Source organism: Carassius gibelio, chromosome A19 (assembly GCF_023724105.1).
Source record: "Carassius gibelio isolate Cgi1373 ecotype wild population from Czech Republic chromosome A19, carGib1.2-hapl.c, whole genome shotgun sequence".
NCBI lineage: Eukaryota > Metazoa > Chordata > Actinopteri > Cypriniformes > Cyprinidae > Carassius > Carassius gibelio.
In genome coordinates this window covers 30,509,253-30,531,292 of record NC_068389.1, presented here as the reverse complement: position 1 = coordinate 30,531,292, position 22,040 = coordinate 30,509,253, and the positions used below count along the sequence as shown (strand labels likewise).

Sequence of the window (22,040 nt, the reverse complement as noted above, 5' to 3'; positions counted from 1 at the left end):
TTTTCAGACTTGATAAATTACTGAGTATTTTGTCACATTGTGAACACATAATGTTTCACTCCAGTGTGGATCAGCTTGTGTGTTTTCAGACTTGATAAATCACTGAATCTTTTTTAGGTGTGAAAACTTAAAACGTTTCACTCCAGTGTGGATCATCTTGTGTGTTTTCAGACTTGATGAATCACTGAATCTTTTGTCAGTGTGAACACTAATAATGTTTCACTCCAATGTGGATCATTTCGTGTGTTTTCAGACTTGATGAATCACTGAATCTTTTGTCACAGTGTGAACACTTATAACGTTTCACTCCATTGTGGATCATCTTGTGTGTTTTCAGACTTGATGAATCACTGAATCTTTGGTCAGTGTGAACACTTATAACGTTTCACTCCAGTGTGGATCAACTCGGGTGTTTACAGAGTTTATGAATTACTGAATGTTTTGTCAGTGTGAACACTTGTAAAGTTTCACTCCAGTGTGGATCATCTTGTGTGTTTTCAGACTTGATGAATCACTGAATCTTTTGTCAGTGTGACAACTTATAACGTTTCACTCCAGTGTGGATCATCTTGTGTGTTTTCAGACTATATGTATTACTGAATCTTTTGTCAGTGTGAACACTTATAACGATTCACTCCAGTGTGGATCATCTCGTGTGTTTTCAGACTTTATGAATTACTGAATCTTTTGTCAGTGTGAACACTTATAACGTTTCACTCCAGTGTGGATCATCTTGTGTGTTTTCAGACTTGATTAATCACTGAATAATTAATCTCGTGTGTTTTCAGACTTGATGAATCACTGAATCTTTGGTCAGTGTGAACACTTATAACCTTTCACTCCAGTGTGGATCATCTCCTGTGTTTTCAGACTTGATAAATTACTGAATATTTTGTCACAGTGTGAACACATAACGTTTCACTCCAGTGTGGATCAGCTTGTGTGTTTTCAGACTTGATAAATCACTGAATCTTTTTTCAGTGTGAAAACTTATAACGTTTCACTCCAGTGTGGATCATCTTGTGTGTTTTCAGACTTGATGAATCACTGAATCTTTTGTCAGTGTGAACACTTATAAAATTTCACTCAAGTGTGGATCAACTTGTGTGTTTTCAGACTTGATTAATTACTGAATCTTTTGTCACAGTATAACACTTATAAGGTTTCACTCCAGTGTGGATCATCTTGTATGTTTTCAGACTAGATGAATTACTGAATCTTTTGTCAGTGTGAACACTTATAACGATTCACTCCAGTGTGGATCATCTTGTATGTTTTCAGACTAGATGAATTACTGAATCTTTTGTCAGTGTGAACACTTATAACGATTCACTCCAGTGTGGATCATCTCGTGTGTTTTCAGACTTTATGAATTACTGAATCTTTTGTCAGTGTGAACACTTATAACGTTTCACTCCAGTGTGGATCATCTTGTGTGTTTTCAGACTTGATTAATCACTGAATAATTAATCTAGTGTGTTTTCAGACTTGATGAATCACTGAATCTCTTGTTGGTGTGATCACTTATAACCTTTCACTCCAGTGTGGATCATCTCCTGTGTTTTCAGACTTGATAAATTACTGAATATTTTGTCACAGTGTGAACACATAACGTTTCACTCCAGTGTGGATCAGCTTGTGTGTTTTCAGACTTGATAAATCATTGAATCTTTTTTCAGTGTGAAAACTTATAACGTTTCACTCCAGTGTGGATCAGCTTGTGTGTTTTCAAACTTGATGAATTACTGAATCTTTTGTCACAGTATAACACTTATAATGTTTCACTCCAGTGTGGATCACCTCTTGTGTTTTCAGACTTGATGAATTACTGAATCTTTTCTCACAGTGTGAACACTTATAACATTTCACTTCAGTGTGGATCATCTCATGTGTTTTCAGACTTGATGAATCACTGAATCTTTTGTCAGTGTGAACACTTATAACGTTTCATTCCAGTGTGGATCATCTTGTGTGTTTTCAGACTTGATGAATCCCTGAATCTTTTGTCAGTGTGAACACTTATAACGTTTCACTCCAGTGTGGATCAGCTTGTGTGTTTTCAGACTTGATGAATTACTGAATCTTTTGTCACAGTATAACACTTATAATGTTTCACTCCAGTGTGGATCACCTCTTGTGTTTTCAGACTTGATGAATTACTGAATCTTTTCTCACAGTGTGAACACTTATAACATTTCACTTCAGTGTGGATCATCTCATGTGTTTTCAGACTTGATGAATCACTGAATCTTTTGTCAGTGTGAACACTTATAACGTTTCACTCCAGTGTGGATCATCTTGTGTATTTTTAGACTTGATTAATTATTGAGACTTTTGTCACATTATAACATTTATAACGTTTCACTCCAGTGTGGGTCATCTTGTGTGTTTTCAGACTTGAATCACTGAATCTTTTGTCACAGTGTGAACACTTATAACGTTTCACTCCAGTGTGGATCATCTCATGTGTTTTCAGACTTGATGAATCACTGAATCTTTTGTCAGTGTGAACACTTATAACATTTCACTCCAGTGTGGATCAACTTGTGTGTTTTCAGACTTGATGAATTACTGAATCTTTTGTCACAGTATAACACTTATAAGGTTTCACTCCAGTGTGGATCATCTCGTGTGTTTTCAGACTTGATAAAATACTGAATCTCGTCACAGTGTGAACACTTATAACGTTTCACTCCAGTTTGGATCATCTCGTGTGTTTTCAGACTTCATGAATTACTAAATATTTTGCCGGTGTGAACACTTAAAACCTTTCACTCCAGTGTGGATCATCTCCTGTTTTTTCAGACTTGATGAATTACTGAATATACTCTTTTTTCTTTTTCATTTTAAAAGCTGATCTGTACACGCAAATTAGCAACAAAAGACTAACGACTGACAAACGCCTTACAATTATGGACTGGTATTTGATAATCATCAACAGTCTTCGTGGGTAAAGATTAGAGGAGAAAAACAAGCGTTTTTATTAGTCCAATATTTCATTGAAAATCAGACAAGTTCCCAGCCAGCACATGACTGACCTTCAACCTTGAAATATGGTTAAAATAAGGTCAGTTGTGGTTTCAACATTGAAACAACGTTGATTCAACGTTTAAAGCCGAATGTTTGAAAAACTTCCAGCACATTACCAACTTTCAACGCTGAAATAAGGTCAGTTGTGGTTTCAACGTTGAAATAACGTTGATTTAACGTTTAAAGATGAACAGTTGAAAAACTTCCAGCACATGACCAACTTTCAACGTTGAAATATGGTTGAAATAAGGTCAGTTGTTTTAATGAAACAACATTAAAAATGTTTAATTCTAAATGGTTGAAGAAGGTTAACAAACTTTTAAATTATTTATATTAAATGATTTAAGATTATTATTATTTTAATAGCATTTGAAAATATTTTAGTCATGATACCTATTATAAAATCTAAAGGTATATGTTAAATATTATCATCATTAACAACAATAAAACTAAATACATTTCTACATTTAAAAATATCACCGTTATTGTCGTCTTTCTTTGAGTGAGGCGGCTAACTGTGAGCTGCTGCTCATTATAACTGACTGCTCTGTCGGTCCCAAATTATTTAATATTTGCCTGTTATTTATTTTTAATTTTTTTAACAAATTTGAGTCGTGACATGTCAAAGCAGAACAAAAACACAAGAAGGCTTAGATGTGTTCTGCAAGGTCCTGCAAACATACTGGCAAAATGAGGTAAGAAAATCGCTATCTTTATCATCGTTTGAAAAAAGTATAACCAGAGTTTACAAATGGGTAGCTTAAAGGACATGTAACCTGCAGAAGATAAATAAATACCCGTGTGTGTATTTTTGCATTGCTTTATCACAGATGATCATGTTAGATGCTCACCTACTGTGTTGCTGGTAAGTTATGTGTTAAAGGTGCTGTAGGGAACTTTTGTAAAAAAATATTTTTTACATATTTATTAAACCTGTCATTATGTCCTGACAGTAGAATATGAGACAGATAATCTGTGAAAAAAATCAAGCTCCTCTGGCTCCTCCCAGTGGTCCTATTGCCATTTGCAGAAACTCCATTGCTCCCGGTAAAAAATTACCAATCAGAGCTGCGGTCCGTAACTTAGTTTGTGTTCAAAATGTAGAAAAATGTATATAATAAGCGAGTACACCATGAATCCATTTTCCAAACCGTGTTTTTCGCTTGTCCTGAATCACTAGGGTGCACCTGTAATAAGTGTTTATATTCGGACTATTTTAGATTGCTTCGGGGATACCGCGGTGGAGTAACCCAGTACCTTTGTGATTCTTCATAGACATAAACAGAGAGAAGTAGTTCCGGCTACGATGTTCTTCCGCAAGACGCAAGCAGTTCTGTTTATTAACCGCTAGAGCATCAAAAGTTTCCTACCGCAGCTTTAATGTCTGTCTTTTAGAGATTTTTCCACATTTTCCTGATATGAATCTCATGCATTAGGTGTGTTATATATGTTTTAATTCTAATAATAGTTTCAAAGTGTTTTCTGAAACATAAGTGCAAATGTCAGTAGAATTTTAATGAGTTAATGAAAATGAATTTAAAAATGAATTAGGATTGTTTAAAGCAGTGACCGACGCACAATCTTTCTCCTCCTCCTCCCCACTCTCAGAGATGGATGTCTCCAAACTTCTCCTGTCCAATCATCCTACTACTTGTCCACTTGATCCGATCCCCACTCACCTCCTTCAAGCGATCTCTTCTTAAGTCATACCTTCGCTTACTCATGTTATCAACTCCTCTCTTCACTCTGGAACATTTCCCTCAGCATTCAAGCAGGCTAGGGTAAGCCCACTGCTCAAGAAACCATCTCTAAATCCAGCGCTTCTTGAAAACTACAGACCGGTATCCCTTCTTCCATTCATTGCAAAGACACTTGAGCGAGCTGTGTTCAACCAGCTTTCTATGTTCCTTGTACAGAACAACCTCCTGGACAGCAACCAATCTGGCTTCAAAAGTAACAACTCAACTGAGACTGCTCTGCTCTCGGTTACTGAAGCCCTGCGACTAGCAATAGCAAGAGCTTCAAGATCCCCTGTACTCATCTTACTGGACCTGTCTGCTGCTTTTGACACTGTTAATCACCAGATTCTTCTGTCCACCCTCAGAAAGATGGGCATCTCTGGAACAGCACTCCTGTGGGTTAAGTCCTACCTCTCTGACAGATCCTTCAGTGTGTCTTGGAGGGGTGACGTTTCAAAGTCACGCCACCTTGCTACTGGGGTTCCTCGAGGCTCAGTACTTGGACCACTTCTCTTCTCCATCTACATGACATCATTAGGATCTGTCATTCAGAAGCATGGCTTTTCTTATCACTGCTACGCTGATGACACCCAACTTTACTTCTCATTCCAGCCAGATGACCCGACGGTAGCTGCTCGCATTTCAGCCTGTCTGAGTGACATCTTTAGCTGGATGAATGACCATCACCTTCAGCTTAACCTTAAGAAAACGGAACTCCTGGTGATTCCAGATAACCCATTGCTTCATCACAACTTCTCTATACAGCTGGGCTCATCAACCATTACTCCTTCGAGGACAGCCAGAAACCTAGGAGTTGTGATGGATCATCAGTTAAGCTTCACAGACCACATTGCTACGACTACCTGGTCCTGCAGGTTTGCCTTATACAACATTAGGTTGATTAGACCCTTCCTGTCAGAGCAAGCAACCCAACTTCTTGTCCAAGCTCTTGTTCTCTCCAGACTGGACTATTGTAATGCTCTCCTGGCGGGCCTTCCTGCATGTACTGTCAAGTCTCTGCAATTGAACCAGAATGCAGCAGCAAGGGTTGTCTTCAATGAGCCAAAAAAAGCTCACGTTACTCCTCTCCTTATCAAGTTACACTGGCTACCAGTAGCTGCTCGCATCAAATTCAAGGTACTGATGCTAGCCTACAAGACGACCACTGGCACGGCACCAACTTACCTAAACTCATTGGTTAAACCTTATGTGCCCTCCAGAAGTTTGCGCTCTGCAAGTGAACGATGGCTTGTGGTACCATCCCAAAGAAGTTCAAAATCACTCTCACAGACCTTTTCCTGGACTGTGCCCAGCTGGTGTAATGGCCTCCCAATCTCAATTCGTACAGCGGAGTCTTTACTCATTTTCAAGAAACATCTAAAGACTCATCTTTTTCGCCTGCACTTAACCAACTAACACTAGCACTTTTTTTTCCTTTTCTTGTCTTTTCATTTAAAAAAAAAAAAAACACCTGGCTATGCATTCTATACTAGACTAACTGAGACTTGTCATGGCACTTGTATACTGTTGTTGTTCTCTTGTTGACCTGACTGCTTCTATTGTTCTCATTTGTAAGTCGCTTTGGATCAAAGTGTCTGCTAAATGATTAAATGTAAATGTAAATGTAAAATAAAAGATCAGCTGGTTTCAGTCATAAAGGTACAGGGGTTTTCCCTTGCAAGTGCCACAAAAAAAAGAATTTATATGCCAAATTATTTTACAAAAACCTTTAAATATTATTGTATTTGGATTGTTCTACTACATGTTTTTAACAATGCATCCATGCATACTCTGCAAAAAAAAAGGTTTGGGATTATTTTCATCTTTTTTATACAGTATGTTTCCAAAATAAAACTGCTGTTATACAATTTTGAGCATGTGGTAGTTAACTGAAGTTGATTGTAAAGCCTTTGCTGCCAGTCATTTGATTGTTAGCCTTTATCCTGTCCTGTTGATCTAAATGTAAACTAGAATCTAATTGACAGAGATGTATAGTAACGAAGTAGAACTACTTCACTACTGTACTTAAGTACTAAAAGGCGGTATCTGTACTTTACTGGAGTATTATTTTTTTCCCTTACTTCCACTTTTACTTCGGTACATATTTTCGCTGAGTTTAATACTTTTACTCCGATATTTTTTTTATGTGCTGCATCGTTACTCATTACAATTATAAAAATGGCAGGTTTGATGAAGCTGGCACATCATTGAGCGAAACAAGCGATTAAGAAGACTGCGCGTGCTGACTGAACTGCTGTGAAGAGAGAAATGAACACCGAGTCGAGCCAGATAATGACTCGTTCATGAGTCAAGAACCGGTTGCATCGGTTCTCGGATGACCAGTAACGTTAGTTCTTTCTGACAGTTCAATTCAATAAACCAGTTGAAGAAAACAGTTCACCAATTCTTTTGCGCTCGATGCAATGGCGTCATTGGCGTTTACTGCACCTGGGCTCATAACATTTACACAGAATCAGTTCAGAATCAATCACCAAAAGAATCAGTTCGGTTCAGACGCTCTGTGTGTCGGTTTGCTTCACGCTAAATCACACATGCGCAGTATCATCAGCTCATCGGTTCACGAATCAGACGCATCTGACAGAAACGGTTCTTGACTCGTGAACGAGTCATTATCTGGCTCGGCTCGGTGTTCATCTTCAGTTCTCTCTTCACAGCAGTTCAGTCAGTGTACTGTTTGAGTCAATGAATTACTCCAGGATATTGGTTTGTTTTATCTCAGAGGGAGTGTCAGACACATTAAACAAGTTAACAGCTTATTCATCTGTGGAGTAATGCGTATTGGAGACGCGAACCGTTTAAAACGATTCAATTCGATTTGGTGGACTGTTTCAAAAAGATCCGGTTACAGCGAATGATCGAACATCGAACCAGATATCACAAACTGCTTTGTTTTTAACTGTCTTACAACAGACACAGAAGAGAAGACAATGCTGAATAAAGTCGTAGTTTTTGCTATTTTTGGACCAAAATGTATTTTCGATGCTTCAAAAAATTCTAAATGACCCTCTGATGTCTTAAGGGTTTGAAACAACATGAGGGTAAGTTATTAATGACATCATTTTGCAAATTGGGCTAACTAACCCTAGTAACCATTTTTTGTTTACAAGAAGTTACAGTCAAAGGAATTGTGATTGTCCTTTGGGTTAATCATTTGAAATAGTAAAAACAATATGTTCAAACTTTTGACTACTTTCTTTAATAGCTACATAACACAATACTTCTACTTTTACTTTCAGTACTTGAGTAGTAAATTTTAAAATAGACTACTTGCAATACTTAAGTACAAAAAATGTTGAATACTTTAGTACTTCTACTTAAGTGTGGTGCTTAAAGAGCACTTCTACTTCTACTCAAGTCACTTTTTTGATAGAGCACTTGTACTTTTACTCAAGTATGGGTCTCTAGTACTTTATACATCTCTGCTAATTGAACATACAAGTGTGTATACATGGTGCCAGGTACGGCGGTGAAACAACATTGTGTTATCAATGTTGATTAACTTTTAAAAATCGACACCTCATTCAGCGTTAATCCAAGGTCTGCAGAACGACCACCATAATTCATCCATGATGGTAAGACGGTGAAACAGCGTCGGGATTTCAACAGTGAATCAATGTCATGATTTCAACCGTGCATCAACGTCGCGATTTCAGCGGTGAATCAACGTCGTGATTTCAACGTTGATCCAATTTGCAAAATCAAAAGGTAATTCAACGTTGATCCAACCATGGTACCTGACGTTGTTTCAATGTTGAATTACCGGCTGGGTTGCAGCATAAATTATGGAAATTAAGATAAGCCTTAATGAAATCACATGATAATGATAAAATAGGCTATTTTCTTCTTTTATATCCATCCTGTGGTAGACACGACAGAAGAGACGCTGACTGACCATAAACAGTAATCAGCTGCTCGCCAGACTCGTTCACATGACATAATGTGGTAATGTGATGATAATGTGGTCATCCAGCCATCAAGAAGAAAATGTGAAATGGACATAATGTTCACACACCAGTCCAAATGTTGTTGCTTGAGTGCAGTAGATTACCCCTACAACCGCACCATAATGGCAACAGTTCAAGACCAAACAATAAGCCAAATTTCAAAAATGGACATGTAATACCACAAAGTACTAGTGGTGGGGAGAGGGGAAAAATTTAAAACATTAGTTTTATCAATCATTCAAGCTATACTAAACACATCAAGAAAAAACTGGTAGCTGGGTTAACAAAAAATGCAGGTTTACTAAGCTCTTTAAACCTCTGGACATTCAACAGATCCAGGAACTGAATTCATAATTATCATCAGGTACTAGTAACTGTATCAGACCGTTGACCCAATATCTTGTGAAGTTGTATTATGTTAGCTGAAGGAGCACCATAAACAAGTCAACTTGTTGTTACTCTAAACCTGATCAAGTCTATATTTCTAAGAGTTGGCCAACATCTTGTCGCAAAGTTACTTAGTTACTAGAATATATAAAGTGGGCTATGAAAGCAATGCAACTAAAAATATAACTTGAGACACTAATTTATATTGTTCATGTTCTGCAGGTTAATATCACGGTCAAAATCATCCAGATGGAAAGTGAAGGTCTTGCCTTTCTCCAGGATGATGTTTTCCTGGAAAAAAACATCTACACCATAGCGGACACCACTGGGATCATGGAGCTTGCAGTCTGGGGAGTACAACACAACCTCCAGCTGGACTCCTGGTTCTACATCACCAATGTGTCACTACGTGTCTTCAGAGGTAAAAAATTCCTGTCAATGACAAACATTTTCAGCCACAACATCTGAACATGTAACCGTGAACAACATTGGCGCCAAAGTCAGCATCATTTACGTTTGTCCACTAAATCACATGGCACTATCCTGCAGTCCTCTGACAAATGTGACTGATTTACAGATCCGACACATTACACTAGACACTCATGCTAAACTTAAAATAAGAACAACAACCTGTGAGGATATCAAATCAGTCAACATCGAAAACCACATTCTCCGATCCACAATTCAAATTTCCAAAACCCCCACGACAGACACCATAATGGACTCACTTTTAGACCTCCCCACAATGAAAATGACCATACACAACCACTTCAACACCCACCTGGCAAATCCAGAGCCATCACATCCAGACACCCCACAACCAAGCACTCCACTCATGCGCTTCTCACCGTCTACGCAATCTGCACCTCCAAATGATGACCTAGACGAACAAGACCTTTTTATAGCTGAGTCTCCTATAGACAGTCAGCCGAAAGCAAACAGGTCAACTTCCCCATCTTCCACCTCTGTTTCAGATACCCCAAATAAGTAATGTATTATGTTATTTTTAAATTGTTACTTTTTTTTTCTTCACCGATTTACGTTCAATCTTCTGTATTGAAGATACAAGATGTTATATGCATTTTCAGTCTTTATGACTATGGGGACCTGTATTATATTTCTGACTACTGTGAATAAAGAAACCTCATTCCAATGCTTCACTCTTGTTTGCATTTATTAAACCGCTACAAAAAAAGGTTATAGATGTCTTTCACTTAAAAGAAAACCTTTAATGGGTAAGGTGTCTGAAGAAAATACCAGAAGTCTGTACACTATGGCAAATTTTTCATTTTGTTTAACTTTTTAAACCGTTCATGCGTCTCTTGACTTCTCGAGACAAAGACAAGAAAAAAACACATTTACACTTTTGAAGTCCGCTCCAATATCTTCTAAATGTAACATGGCAGCACAAGATGAGGTAGATATCAACAAGAGTATGTCCGTAAAAAAAGACTACATACAACGCCACCTATAGTTTGACGTTTACAAAGAATCAATTGACATTTTGCTAATTTATTGCAAAAATTAACAAATTTGACCCCCCTTTTAATTACTAAGAAATAACTCTTGTAGTTTGAGCATGCCTATGTTTAATATGACTCTTCAAGTAATCATAAACCGCATTACCATTAACCTGATATAGCTCCAGTGTTCTGCCAGCAGTACTCAATGCTTTAAGGCTTTAAACTTCATGAAACACTAAAAATGGTCACCTTTCAAGAGGTATTAAAAACTTGCATACAATCAAATGCTGTAGAAAAAAAATGCAATTTTCTTTGGTTATTTTTTTTTAAATATAGGAGTTTTAGTCAAATTTAACAGGAATTTTTATTTAAATGCTTAATGCAAAATAACTTTATTTTTTTATTTTTAGATGGGATCACTCTCACATATTCACTCTGTGGTATGTTGAATCTGCACTGACGGAGTAGCTCACACTGCCTCTGAAATGGGCCCATCTAATACATTTAGATCGTTTTTTACAAGAGAAGCAAAACATCAATTACAAATCAACATGACAGTATATCCTGCATCTACAAACCCGATTTAAAAAAAAGTTGGGACACTGTACAAATTGTGAATAAAAAAGGAATGAAGAATTTACAAATCTCATAAGCTTATATTTGATTCACAATAGAATGGAGATAACATATCAAATGTTGAAAGTGAGAGTTTTTGAAATGTCATGCCAACTATTGATTCATTTTGGATTTCATGAGAGCTACACATTCCAAAAAAGTTGGTACAGGTAGCTATAAGAGTCAAGAGAAGTTAAACGTACATATAAGGAATGGTTGGATGACCAATTTTCAACTTAGGTCAATTGGCATCATGATTGTGTATAAAAAGAGCCTCTCAGAATGGCAGTGTCTTTCAGAAGTCAAGATGGACAGAGGATCACCAATTCCTCCAATGCTGCGGCGAAAAATAGTGGAGCAATATCAGAAGGGAGTTTCTCTCTGCGTACTCTGCGTATAGGGAGTGGCGGTACTGGGAGGCAGCATCAAATCTGAAGATGACCTACTTGCTGTGATTGTTTTTTGTATGTCTGTGTAGAGAAGTTAGATGACAGAAACACTCCCCACATTCAGTGCAGTGATACGGTTTCTCTCCAGTGTGAATCCTCTCATGTGTTTTCAAAACTCCTGGCTGACTGAATCTCTGTTCACAGTATGAACACTTGTAAGGTTTCTCTCCAGTGTGGATCCTCTCATGTGTTTTCAGACTTGATGAATTACCGAATCTCTTGTCACAGTGTGAACACTTGTAGGATTTCTCTTCAGTGTGGATCCTCTCATGCTGTTTTAAATTGGTCGCTGTAGTAAAAGTCTTTTCACACTCAAAGCACATGTACTCTCTCACACCAGTATGTATTTTCTGATGCCCTTTCAAATGTTGTAGACGTGAAAAACTCTTTCCACACAAATGACATGAATGTGGTTTCTCTTTTGTATGAACTCTCAGGTGCTGCTTCAGGTGTGAAGCCCTCAAAAACATTTTGTCACATTGATCACATGCATACAGTTTCTCTCTAGTGTGAACATTTGTGTGTGCATAAAGATGTGATAATTGTGAGAAACTCTTCCCGCACTGATCACAAGTGAACGGTTTCTCTCCAGTATGAACTCTCATGTGTGCTGTAAGTAGTCCTTTTAGTGAAAAACTCTTCCCGCACTGATCACAATTAAACGGTTTCTCTCCAGTATGAACTCTCATGTGTGCTGTAAGTAGTTCTTTTCGTGTGAAACTCTTCCCGCACTGATCACAATTAAACGGTTTCTCTCCAGTGTGAACTCCCATGTGTGCTCTAAGGCGATCTTTTCGTATGTAATTCTTCCCGCACTGATCACAAGTGTGCAATTTCATGTGAACATCAAGACCATTTTTTCTTGACAATTTGTTTCTTTGAGAGCAAGTTGAAGGGTTTTCTCCAGTTTTAATATGATTCCTCTCCTCAACTTCCAATTCTTTCTCCACATTTTCTTCAATATACTCTGAAATAAAATTTAAAAATTTTATTTTTTAGTAACTCATTAAAACACACACAGAACTGTGAAAAGACATACAAATGAACCATGATAAAATAGCAGAGATAGGGCTGGACAATATGACCTAAAATCAAAACTTCAATTAATTGAACACTTCACCTTGATTATGATTATTTAATTATTATTTTATTTATTTTATCATTTTACATTATTTTTTGCCCTCATAGTTTATTTTAAAAAGTATGTATACTGTATTTATTAATGTGTAATATGTTATTTTTTAAACAAATGTTGAGCTCTAAAAGAATTTCAGAATTTTTACAACCCTTTTTTTAGACCATTTGCAAATTTGAAATCATAAAATTAAAATGTTAAGGTTACCACTGCGTCTTTCTGGGAAAATAATGCAGTGATTAATATATTGATTATTTAAATTAATTATTAAATCTTCAATGTATGGTCTTTATAAAAGAACTGCATTGTTGCTTATCTTATTCTAAGAAATAAGTTCTTGTTAAAAATAATCAAAATTAAAAATATATATTTCTATCGAATACTGGCGAAAATCCAATATTGCGCATCATCCCTACAGTAAATACTCCCATTTTGTGATAAGGCTGTATACGTATTTTATATGACAGTAAAAGTCTGTTTCCACTGTCAAATGTACCAAATAATGGTTGTAAATAACCCCAGTCCTGTAGCGACTTCAAATTTGTCTTCTACAAACTAGGGCTGCATGTTTTCAAGTTTTTCATTAACCGGCTCTAGTAATAGTTATGTAACTTTCCGTGTTTAGGCGAAGGTAACAAGCAGGCTCCGCGGCCGCCTCGCTAAGGCTATGACTATGACTATGTTTGACAGGTACAATATTTGAAAATCGATAATAATTTTTTTTTTATTACATTTATATCTGAATTTATGTCAACCTATAGACTTTCAAATATCAAAATGTCATGAATTCATATGTATGACATGACATATAAACATGACATATAAACATATTTTCCTATTATATTTTGCCTGGAAATGCTTCCAACAAGGTGTAGGTTCTATTTCTAGCATGCACGCGTCGAGCCGCGCGTCTCACGCACGCAGTCGGCAAGCTCTAACCTGTTAACATGGGAGACGAATTAAAAACAGACACGCCACGCAGCTGAGACGCTTTCGCCACAGCCAGTGTGTTGCCGGCCTAATGATGCCCGGGTGTTGGCTGTTGAGATTACAACAACGAGGTTGTACTTGAAGTATATCTAAACACTGTATTGCAATACTTGCATTTTGCCCCGTCACTCTCAATTTTAAAGTACTCCAACGCTGTACTTTTCTTTGCCCACTTCATATTAGAAAAATGACTTCTTGTGGACATTACAAATGTATGGGAGCGCTCTGGCGGTCTCTAGTGGTGCAAAAATGTATTACAACTAAATTCAATGCACGCCATTGACGTCACTTAACCGAGCAAAATGTTTCACTCCGTTATGCAATTTCTAACGGTTAATCGGTTAACCATGGACACCCCTACTACTAACATAAAAACAAACTCAGTCTCACATGCTAACAGTTTTATGTTACCCCCCCCCCCCCCAAAAAAAAGCAGAAATAAAGTCAAAGAATATAACTGTCTTTGTGTCGATTGAGTCACATTTCTAGTAGAAATGGTTAAAGTCTTGTTTTAACAAAGATTTGCAGAAATCCTGTGTGTAATACCACAATAAAAGAGATATTATGAATAAACACCAACCTCCTTGTTCTTCATGTTTTATTTTCCGGGTTTCTGGTTCTTCATGTTTTATTATCTGTGTTTCTGGCTCCTCGTGTTTTATTCTCCGGGTTTCTGTTTCCTCGAGTTTTATTCTCCAGGTTTCTGGTTCTCTCGTGTTCTCTTCACTCTCCTCTTTAACAAACTCCATCTTCACAGCAGCAGATCTCAGTTCAGATGATACTTTTCCAGATATTCCTGCTTGATTCAACACTTAGTCTCGACTGTGAGGATGAGAATATTACAGGTATTTACTGACCTGATTCAAAAACTGTATTTTCTATTTACAGAAACAACGTGACAACACAACAGAGAGCGCGGTGAAACTAATCTTCTTCTCCTGAGGTTTAATATTGCTTGTCAAACAAAGGTAAGTGTTTAGCGCCACCCGCTGGACTGGAGAGTGAAGGAAATAATACGAGGGATATTACTTTGTGCACTGTTTTTTCATTTTCTTTTTAAAAGCTGATCTGTACACGCAAATTAAAATCTACTTACCATTATAGACTGGTTTTTGATAAGCATCAACAGTCTTCTTGGGTGAGGATTAGAGGAGAAAAACAAGCAATTTATTATAAATGTTTAATGCTAAATGGTTGAATAAGGTTAACAAACTTTTAAATTATTTATATTAAATTATTTAAGATTATTATTATTTAATAGCATTTTTAAATATTTTAGTCATGATACCTATTATAAAATCTAAAGGTATATGTTAAATATTATCATCATTAACAACAATAAAACTAAATACATTTCGGTGCTTTATCACACTGAAACAACTCCCATTGGTAGTTTTATTTTATTACTTCGATCATTATTGGTTAATCTTGCTGTCATTCAGGAAACTGGACAATGAATCGGTTTGCACCTTTCTACATTTAAAAATATGACCGTTATTGTCGTCTTTCTGTGAGTGAGGCGGCTAACTGTGAGCTGCTGCTCATTATAACTGACTGCTCAGTCGGTCCCGAATTATTTAATATTTAATATAATTGTTCATTTTTTTTTTTTTTTTTGAACGAATTTGAGTCGAGACATGTCAAAGCAGAACAAAAACTGTGAACACAAGAAGGCTCAGATGTGTTCTGCAAGGTCCTGCAAACATACTGGTATAATGAGGTAAGAAAATCGCTATCTTTATCATCTTTTTAAAAAAGTATAACCAGAGTTTACAAATAGGTAGCTTAAAGGACATGTAACCTGAAGAAGATAAATACCCTTGTGTGTATTTTTGCATTGCTTTATCACAGATGATCAAGTTAGATGCTCACCTACTGTGTTGCTGGTAAGTTGTGTTAATGTCTGTCTTTTAGAGATTTTTCCACATTTTCCTGATATGAATCTCATGCATTAGGTGTGTTATATATGTTTTAATTCTAATAATAATTTCAAAGTGTTTTCTGAAACATAAGTGCAAATGTCGGTACAATTTTAATGAATTAATGAAAATGAATTTAAAAATGAATTAGGATTGTTTAAAGCAGTGGTTCTCAGTGTCAGGGCCCTCTCTAGTGGTTACACAGGTGAATCTCTAAATTAAATATTAATGTTAATACATTTTAATTTAATATTTGAGTAAGTTTTTTTTGGTACATTTAAGTACCGTTAATGTACAGTAAATTATTAATAAGTTAGTTATGTAAATTTTGTTATAACGCATTTTAATTTAAACTTAAGTTTTCATTTACTTGTATGTAAGTGTAGTGTTAATGTTCAAACTGTATTTACCATGGTAAAGTGGCTGACATCAATAAATATTCTTATTAGAATAAAACTGCCTCTTTTTTAACTGTAGAACTGTAGCTAAATATTTAGGCCTACTATGCTGCTGAAATTTAATGTTTGTCACTAGTGGAACTTAATATTTAATAACAAATATTTCCTGAAGTGGTACTTGGTATAAAAAAAGTTTGAGAACCAATGGTTTTAAAAAAATGGTATAAAATAAAATCCTGCTTTTTAAGAACTTTTCAATAAACCATTTCTTCTTTCCCCTTGAGGAGTCATCAATGATCCAGCTTATTCTTGAAACATTGGTAAGGAATAGTTTATCTGCTACATTGCCCTGTCACTTCTGGTAGAGATGCTTTGACCCTTTGTGATAGGTTTTGATTGTGCTTAAAAATTTACTGAATTAGAGTTTACTTATTTTACTAAACTGTAATGCTAGTGTTCTGCTTAAAACAGTGTAACTGAGGGCTCTGAAAACACTGCTTGTGAATAATTCGAGAATTGTAAACGATCATCTGAATACATTAAATAAGTGTTCCAGTGGTCCACTTTGTTTCCAACCTCACTGTTACGGAACTGTAAAGTGAAAATATTGTGTGATTTATTTAGCATTCAGTTTTCATTTAAATATATTTCACAATATCAAAGTTATTGTGAAACATTGTGAACATACCTAAACTCACTGGTTAAATCGTATGTGCCCTCCAGAAGTTTGCCCTCTGTAAGTGAAGTTAGCAAGCACAAAACCCCATTGGTTAGATAGATGGTGAAGTTCAAGATTGAGAATGAGACATCACGCATTTCACTCCGCGAAGGAGCCGCCATTTTAGGTTGCTATCTATTGCCATCAGAGTCCTGCAATGGGTCAGGTAACTTTACGTTATAAAAGTGGATAAAACGGGTGGTGACATTCCTAAAATTCACGGGCGATGATGCGGGCGGATAATGAACTCCTTGCGGGCGGGTAGTAGCAGATGAAAAATATGTTCTTGAAGAGCTCTTTTCCAAAGCGCCATAAAAAAAACAAAAAAAACATTGTCCTATCATTTTTGCTACATCAACGTGTCATACCAAATCCTTGTTTAAAATGTAGGCTACTGCAAGATTTCTTTTTTTAGCCTAAACGGATAAATCCTCTCGACTAATCAGAATTATTATAACTCTATAATTCCTTCTAACTTTAATTCCTCAAAATGAGTCAAACAATGAGTCTTATTCTCTCTCTTTTTCTTCTTTTCAGTGCTGATGTAGTGATGTGTTCATGTAAACGTAGCAGCAAAAATTATGCTAATAATAAGAAAATAATGTCTGTCATGTCATGATGCTTGCTTCAATTTAAATAGTGTAATCCTGGATTCTCTCAAGGACTGCCAACTTTTTGTAAGGATATCTTTCTTGTAATAATATTAAGCAATATTTGTGGTTCTTGAGATCAGTTTAATTCACCATTCTCAAATATTTTGATAGAAGCAATGAGCGTATGATGTAAACAATCACATATAAGTGACAAATATAATGGCAGGGTCAGAGTCCTTGCCAGACAAGAAAAAGGGTGAGTACAGTTTAAGTTGTTTGTGTAAACTGTATTAGTATTAATCATTATCTTACTGTGATTAATTTCATTGTGCATGTTCTTGTCTAGAGGATACGGTGTTGCTTCCGGTTCTTCCACCAAAGATTAAGCTCTCAAATAAGGGTGAGTAAAATAACTGGGCTGGTCCAGTGGTATAATTCAGTCATCAAACTTAAGGGAATGGTTGGCATTATGAGTTTTTATGTCATTTAAGTTGCTGTACTGCTTCTGGTTTGGAATGTCTTTTAACAACCGCAGGACAAAATGCAATGCTGCTCGAGTTACCTGCATCTCCAGAACTGGCTAACACCACCATTAGACAACCAGAGAGTCCTGCATCTTCAGACAGTAATTTCATGTTTTTATTTATTCTACTTGCTCACAATGCAAATGGAATATAAAATATCCTGGGTTCAAAACAAATTATTTCACCATAAGTCAGTAAAAAATTTGTTTAAATTGGCTAGTACTTTTTTCATGTCTATGATCAATTGCATTCTTCATAGTTGTCAATTCTCCTACTTCACTCATTGACATTATTGCAAGAGCAAAAAACGATTTCATTCAGCTTTAACGCAGTTTTTTTTTGTTTTTTTTTAAGGGTCTAGGCGTTCTCGCACACCTCAGTGTGGAGTTCGAAATCCATCACAATCCGGGAGCAGAAAAAGTTGTGCGTCCTCATTCAGTGAGTCTTTAAAAAGGATAGCTGTCTTTAAAAATGATATCAACGAGCTTTAATGCTGTTTTTTAATTAATACATTTTTTTTAGAATCAATCCGGGAGCAGAAAGAGTCGGGCATCCTCATCCAGTGAGTCCATGATTAATTTAATTCTTCATAGATGTCAATTTTCCTACCTCACTCATTGACATTATTGCAGGAGCAGCTGTCTTTAAAAACAATTTCAATGAGCCTCAATGCTGTTTTTATTTTTTCTTCAGGATCTAGGTGTTCTCACACACCTCAACGTTAGGGGCGTCAAAATTAATCGTTTCTACGGTGCATCGCGATGCAGACGAGGACGATTCGGTTTCGGTTCAGTAATAGCCCATAACCGGTTATAATGTAGCCTACTAATGTAGGCTCCCCTCTCACAGCCACTTTTCAGAAAAAGTTATCCCGGAACTCTACCTCGAAACCAAAGCCCAGGTAATGGCGTCAGTGAGCCAAGCTCATCGAGTTGCAATAACATGTGATTCCTGGACTTCGGTCGCGATAACGGCACATTACATTTGCGATAACTGGAAGATTTTGTCTCATGTGCTGCAAACGAGAGCCGTTTATGAGTCTCACACGGATGCTCATCTGGCAGAGCTACTGTCTCATGTCGTGGATGAATGGCAGCTATCACATAAGGATGTAGTGCTTGTAACAGATAATGCGTCGAACATGATCGCTGCAGCTCAATTCGGAAAAATACCCCTAGTAACATGCTTCGCGCATACGCTGAATCTGGCACCCCAGCGCACGCTTAAAGTGGACGCACTCTCCAGGCTTTTGGGCAGAATCCAAAACACTGCTGAAGTGCAGATTTAGGTTTTTGTATATTGATTATATTCAAGTAGGTTTGGCCTCTTGTTTATTTTGGTTTGTAATTTAATTTCATGTTTATACATTTCTCAATATTTAAGTGTTTTACAAGAAAGTACACTGCACTATATAAGTATTTAAGTATACTCCCTGCATTATGCACTTTCAGTACTTACATTTGTGTGTTATAATCTAATGCTGCTGTTGTCTTCTGTGCCCAGACTTGAGTTTTATTTGATGTTTGATACATTCAAGAAGCGTGTTTCAGGTAAAATTAAAGGTTCAGTTCATATATCTAACTGCTTGTATTTATTGACAAAATTGTATACATGTGAAGCAAAATTGAAAAATAAGGATGCAATGCATCATCAATGCATTGTGATGCATCGAGATAATCGAATCGAACTGAATCGATGACTTGTTAATCGTAATCGAACCGAACCGTGAAACCAGTGTAGGTTCACACCTCTACTCAACATGGAGTTTGAAAGCCATCACAGTCCAGGAGAGGCTTATTCCCCAAGATAGTACGTCCATGGTCAATACTTATTATTGTATGATTCTTTAATAATCATAATGTAACAAAAATAAATAAATTAATGTATTTTCTTCCACAGAATACCAGAAGTCAGTGCTTGGAAAGCTAGTTGAATTTCTGAATGAGATAAAAAGAGTCGGAAGGCACAATGAGCCGCTGAATTCTGCTGTCCATGTTGCTCTGGGAACAAAGGGTATGATTTCTACAGAAATTGAACTAAACTGTGTCAATGAGGCTAGACCTCCAAGTCTCCAAAAAGTCTAAATTATCTATATTGTGCAAAAAATATGGTTTTTGCAGCATCTGTTAACATGCACACAGCTTTTTAGGATGTGTTATTGTATGGATGAATCAACATGACGAGTTCCCATTTAAGCTAAATCTGGCAACAATCAGTATATTTACAACACCATTGGTTTATTCTTAATGTATTGAGTGGCTTTTCATGTGTCATGTACAGGTGTCCCAGCTCTCAAAGGTTGGAGGGAGGAATAAAAAAAGACTGCGTCCATAAAGTAATGGACATGTATTAAACAACTGTCACATGCTCAGAATATAGTCAAGTCAAGTCACCTTTATTTATAAAGCGCTTTATATTCATGCTTGCACTTTATTCTCCAGGTTTCTGGCTCCTCGTGTTTTATTCTCCAGGTTTCTGGTTCACTCGTGTTCTCTTCACTCTCCTCTTTAACAAACATCATCTTCACAGCAGCAGATCTCAGTTCAGATGATACTCTTCCAGATATTCATGCTCGATTCAAAACTTAGTCACAACTGTGAGGACCAGAATATTACAGGTATTGTAACTGAACTAATTCAAAATCTTTATTTTTCTATTCAATGAAACGACATTTCTAACAGTTTGTATTAAACCAGCATCGCTAGAGAATAACAGAGAGCGTGGTGAAACTAATCTTCTTCTTCTGAGGTTTAATGTTTTTTGTCAAACAAACATTTGTGTTTGTTGTGTTTGTGTTTAGCGCCTCTGGACTGGAGAGTGAAGCGACGAGAGGAGGAAAATAACACGGGGATATTTGTTTTCTTTTGGGGGAAAAAGCTGATCTGTACAAATAAATGATACATAAAATATGGAGTTCCATAGTATTTGATCAACATCAACAACCTTCATGAGTGAGGATTGGTAGACTAAAAGGCTCTGCAACTGCACGCTCATTTTGTAATTGTAAGATACTAATTTATATTCTAGACAATTAAGTGCAAACAGTGTGCTTAATGCAAATGTAACTGGACACATTGAAAAAAAATCATGAGATGTTCGCCCATTTATGTCTATTTGTAACAAAACAATGAGTTCACCGTCTGTCTCATGAATAAACCAAAACATTTTGATCTTTTGGTTTTATTTTTAATCAAACACAAAACACCTTTAAGCAAAATCATATTACATCAGTCAGTAGGCTAACCCTTGTTTTTGTTGAATGTGTTGTTTTATAGATGTTTCGATGTTTTAAATATAGTTTGGAGCTTTTGACGATCTGCCATTGATCCCGCCTCGTGACATATACGTCATCACTAGCGCGCTCACTTTACTCAGTGTAGTGTTTTTTGAGGAGAGGTGAGTAGATCACGGTCATCTCGATTGTACAATACATTAACACAGTTTGTTTATGCAACATACATGGTCGTTTCTTTCTTATAATCGAGTACAGCGCTGTTTGTGTATTTGCCGTCTTAAACACATAGAACAGCAGGCAACAAGCATGTGAGGAAAACCTGTGAAGTTAATTGAGACCTGAGTGGTTTGTATGTTCATGTGATGTTTGTAGTGCTAATGTTGATATCACTGAATGTTCTGATCTGTGAGAGATTAATGTCATGATCTTTCACAGATTAAATTGGTTATAATTACATTACATGGTTAAAATTGAGAACATGTCCTGTGACTCAGTGAACAAGATTTTTGGGGTATGAGAATATTTACTGATCTAATCAGAGAAGAAATTGCCTTTCTAGCTGCTTTCTGAAAGTTTACCAGGGAGTTCTTAAAGATTTCTAAAGAGACAGTCTAAGTGAACGTGTGGTATCATCTTACCATGGTTGTGATTTAAATTTTAGGGATTTGTATTTAAGAAGGGCTATAGAGTCCAAAAACAACTGAACTAGATGAGTTAAAGAGAGAAATAAAATTTTCTGGGCTTGAAGATTGCTCAGCAGCAGCTAAGATTGTAGTTGAAACATCATTTGATTTAAACATATCAGAAAAGTGACTTGGAGTGAAAGATTTAATATAATGAGAACAAACACCTTTATTTTTAGCAGTATGTATAGAACTTG

The 22,040-nt window shown here is 36.4% G+C and overlaps 2 protein-coding genes across 4 annotated transcripts in view; one reads left to right on the top strand and one right to left on the bottom strand.

Moving 5' to 3' along the window:
- The window catches only part of LOC127935437 (gastrula zinc finger protein XlCGF57.1-like), a 193,884-nt gene that overhangs the window by 122,407 nt on the left and 49,437 nt on the right, over positions 1 to 22,040 (top strand). The window lies entirely within an intron of this gene.
- Positions 11,218 to 14,707, bottom strand: LOC127935439 (zinc finger protein 239-like). Its single transcript, XM_052533307.1, has 2 exons — positions 14,354 to 14,707; positions 11,218 to 12,615 (listed from the first exon to the last, which is right to left on the bottom strand). The coding sequence occupies exons 1-2, from the start codon at positions 14,520 to 14,522 to the stop codon at positions 11,642 to 11,644; spliced, it is 1,143 nt and encodes a 380-aa protein (XP_052389267.1). The 5' UTR covers positions 14,523 to 14,707; the 3' UTR covers positions 11,218 to 11,641.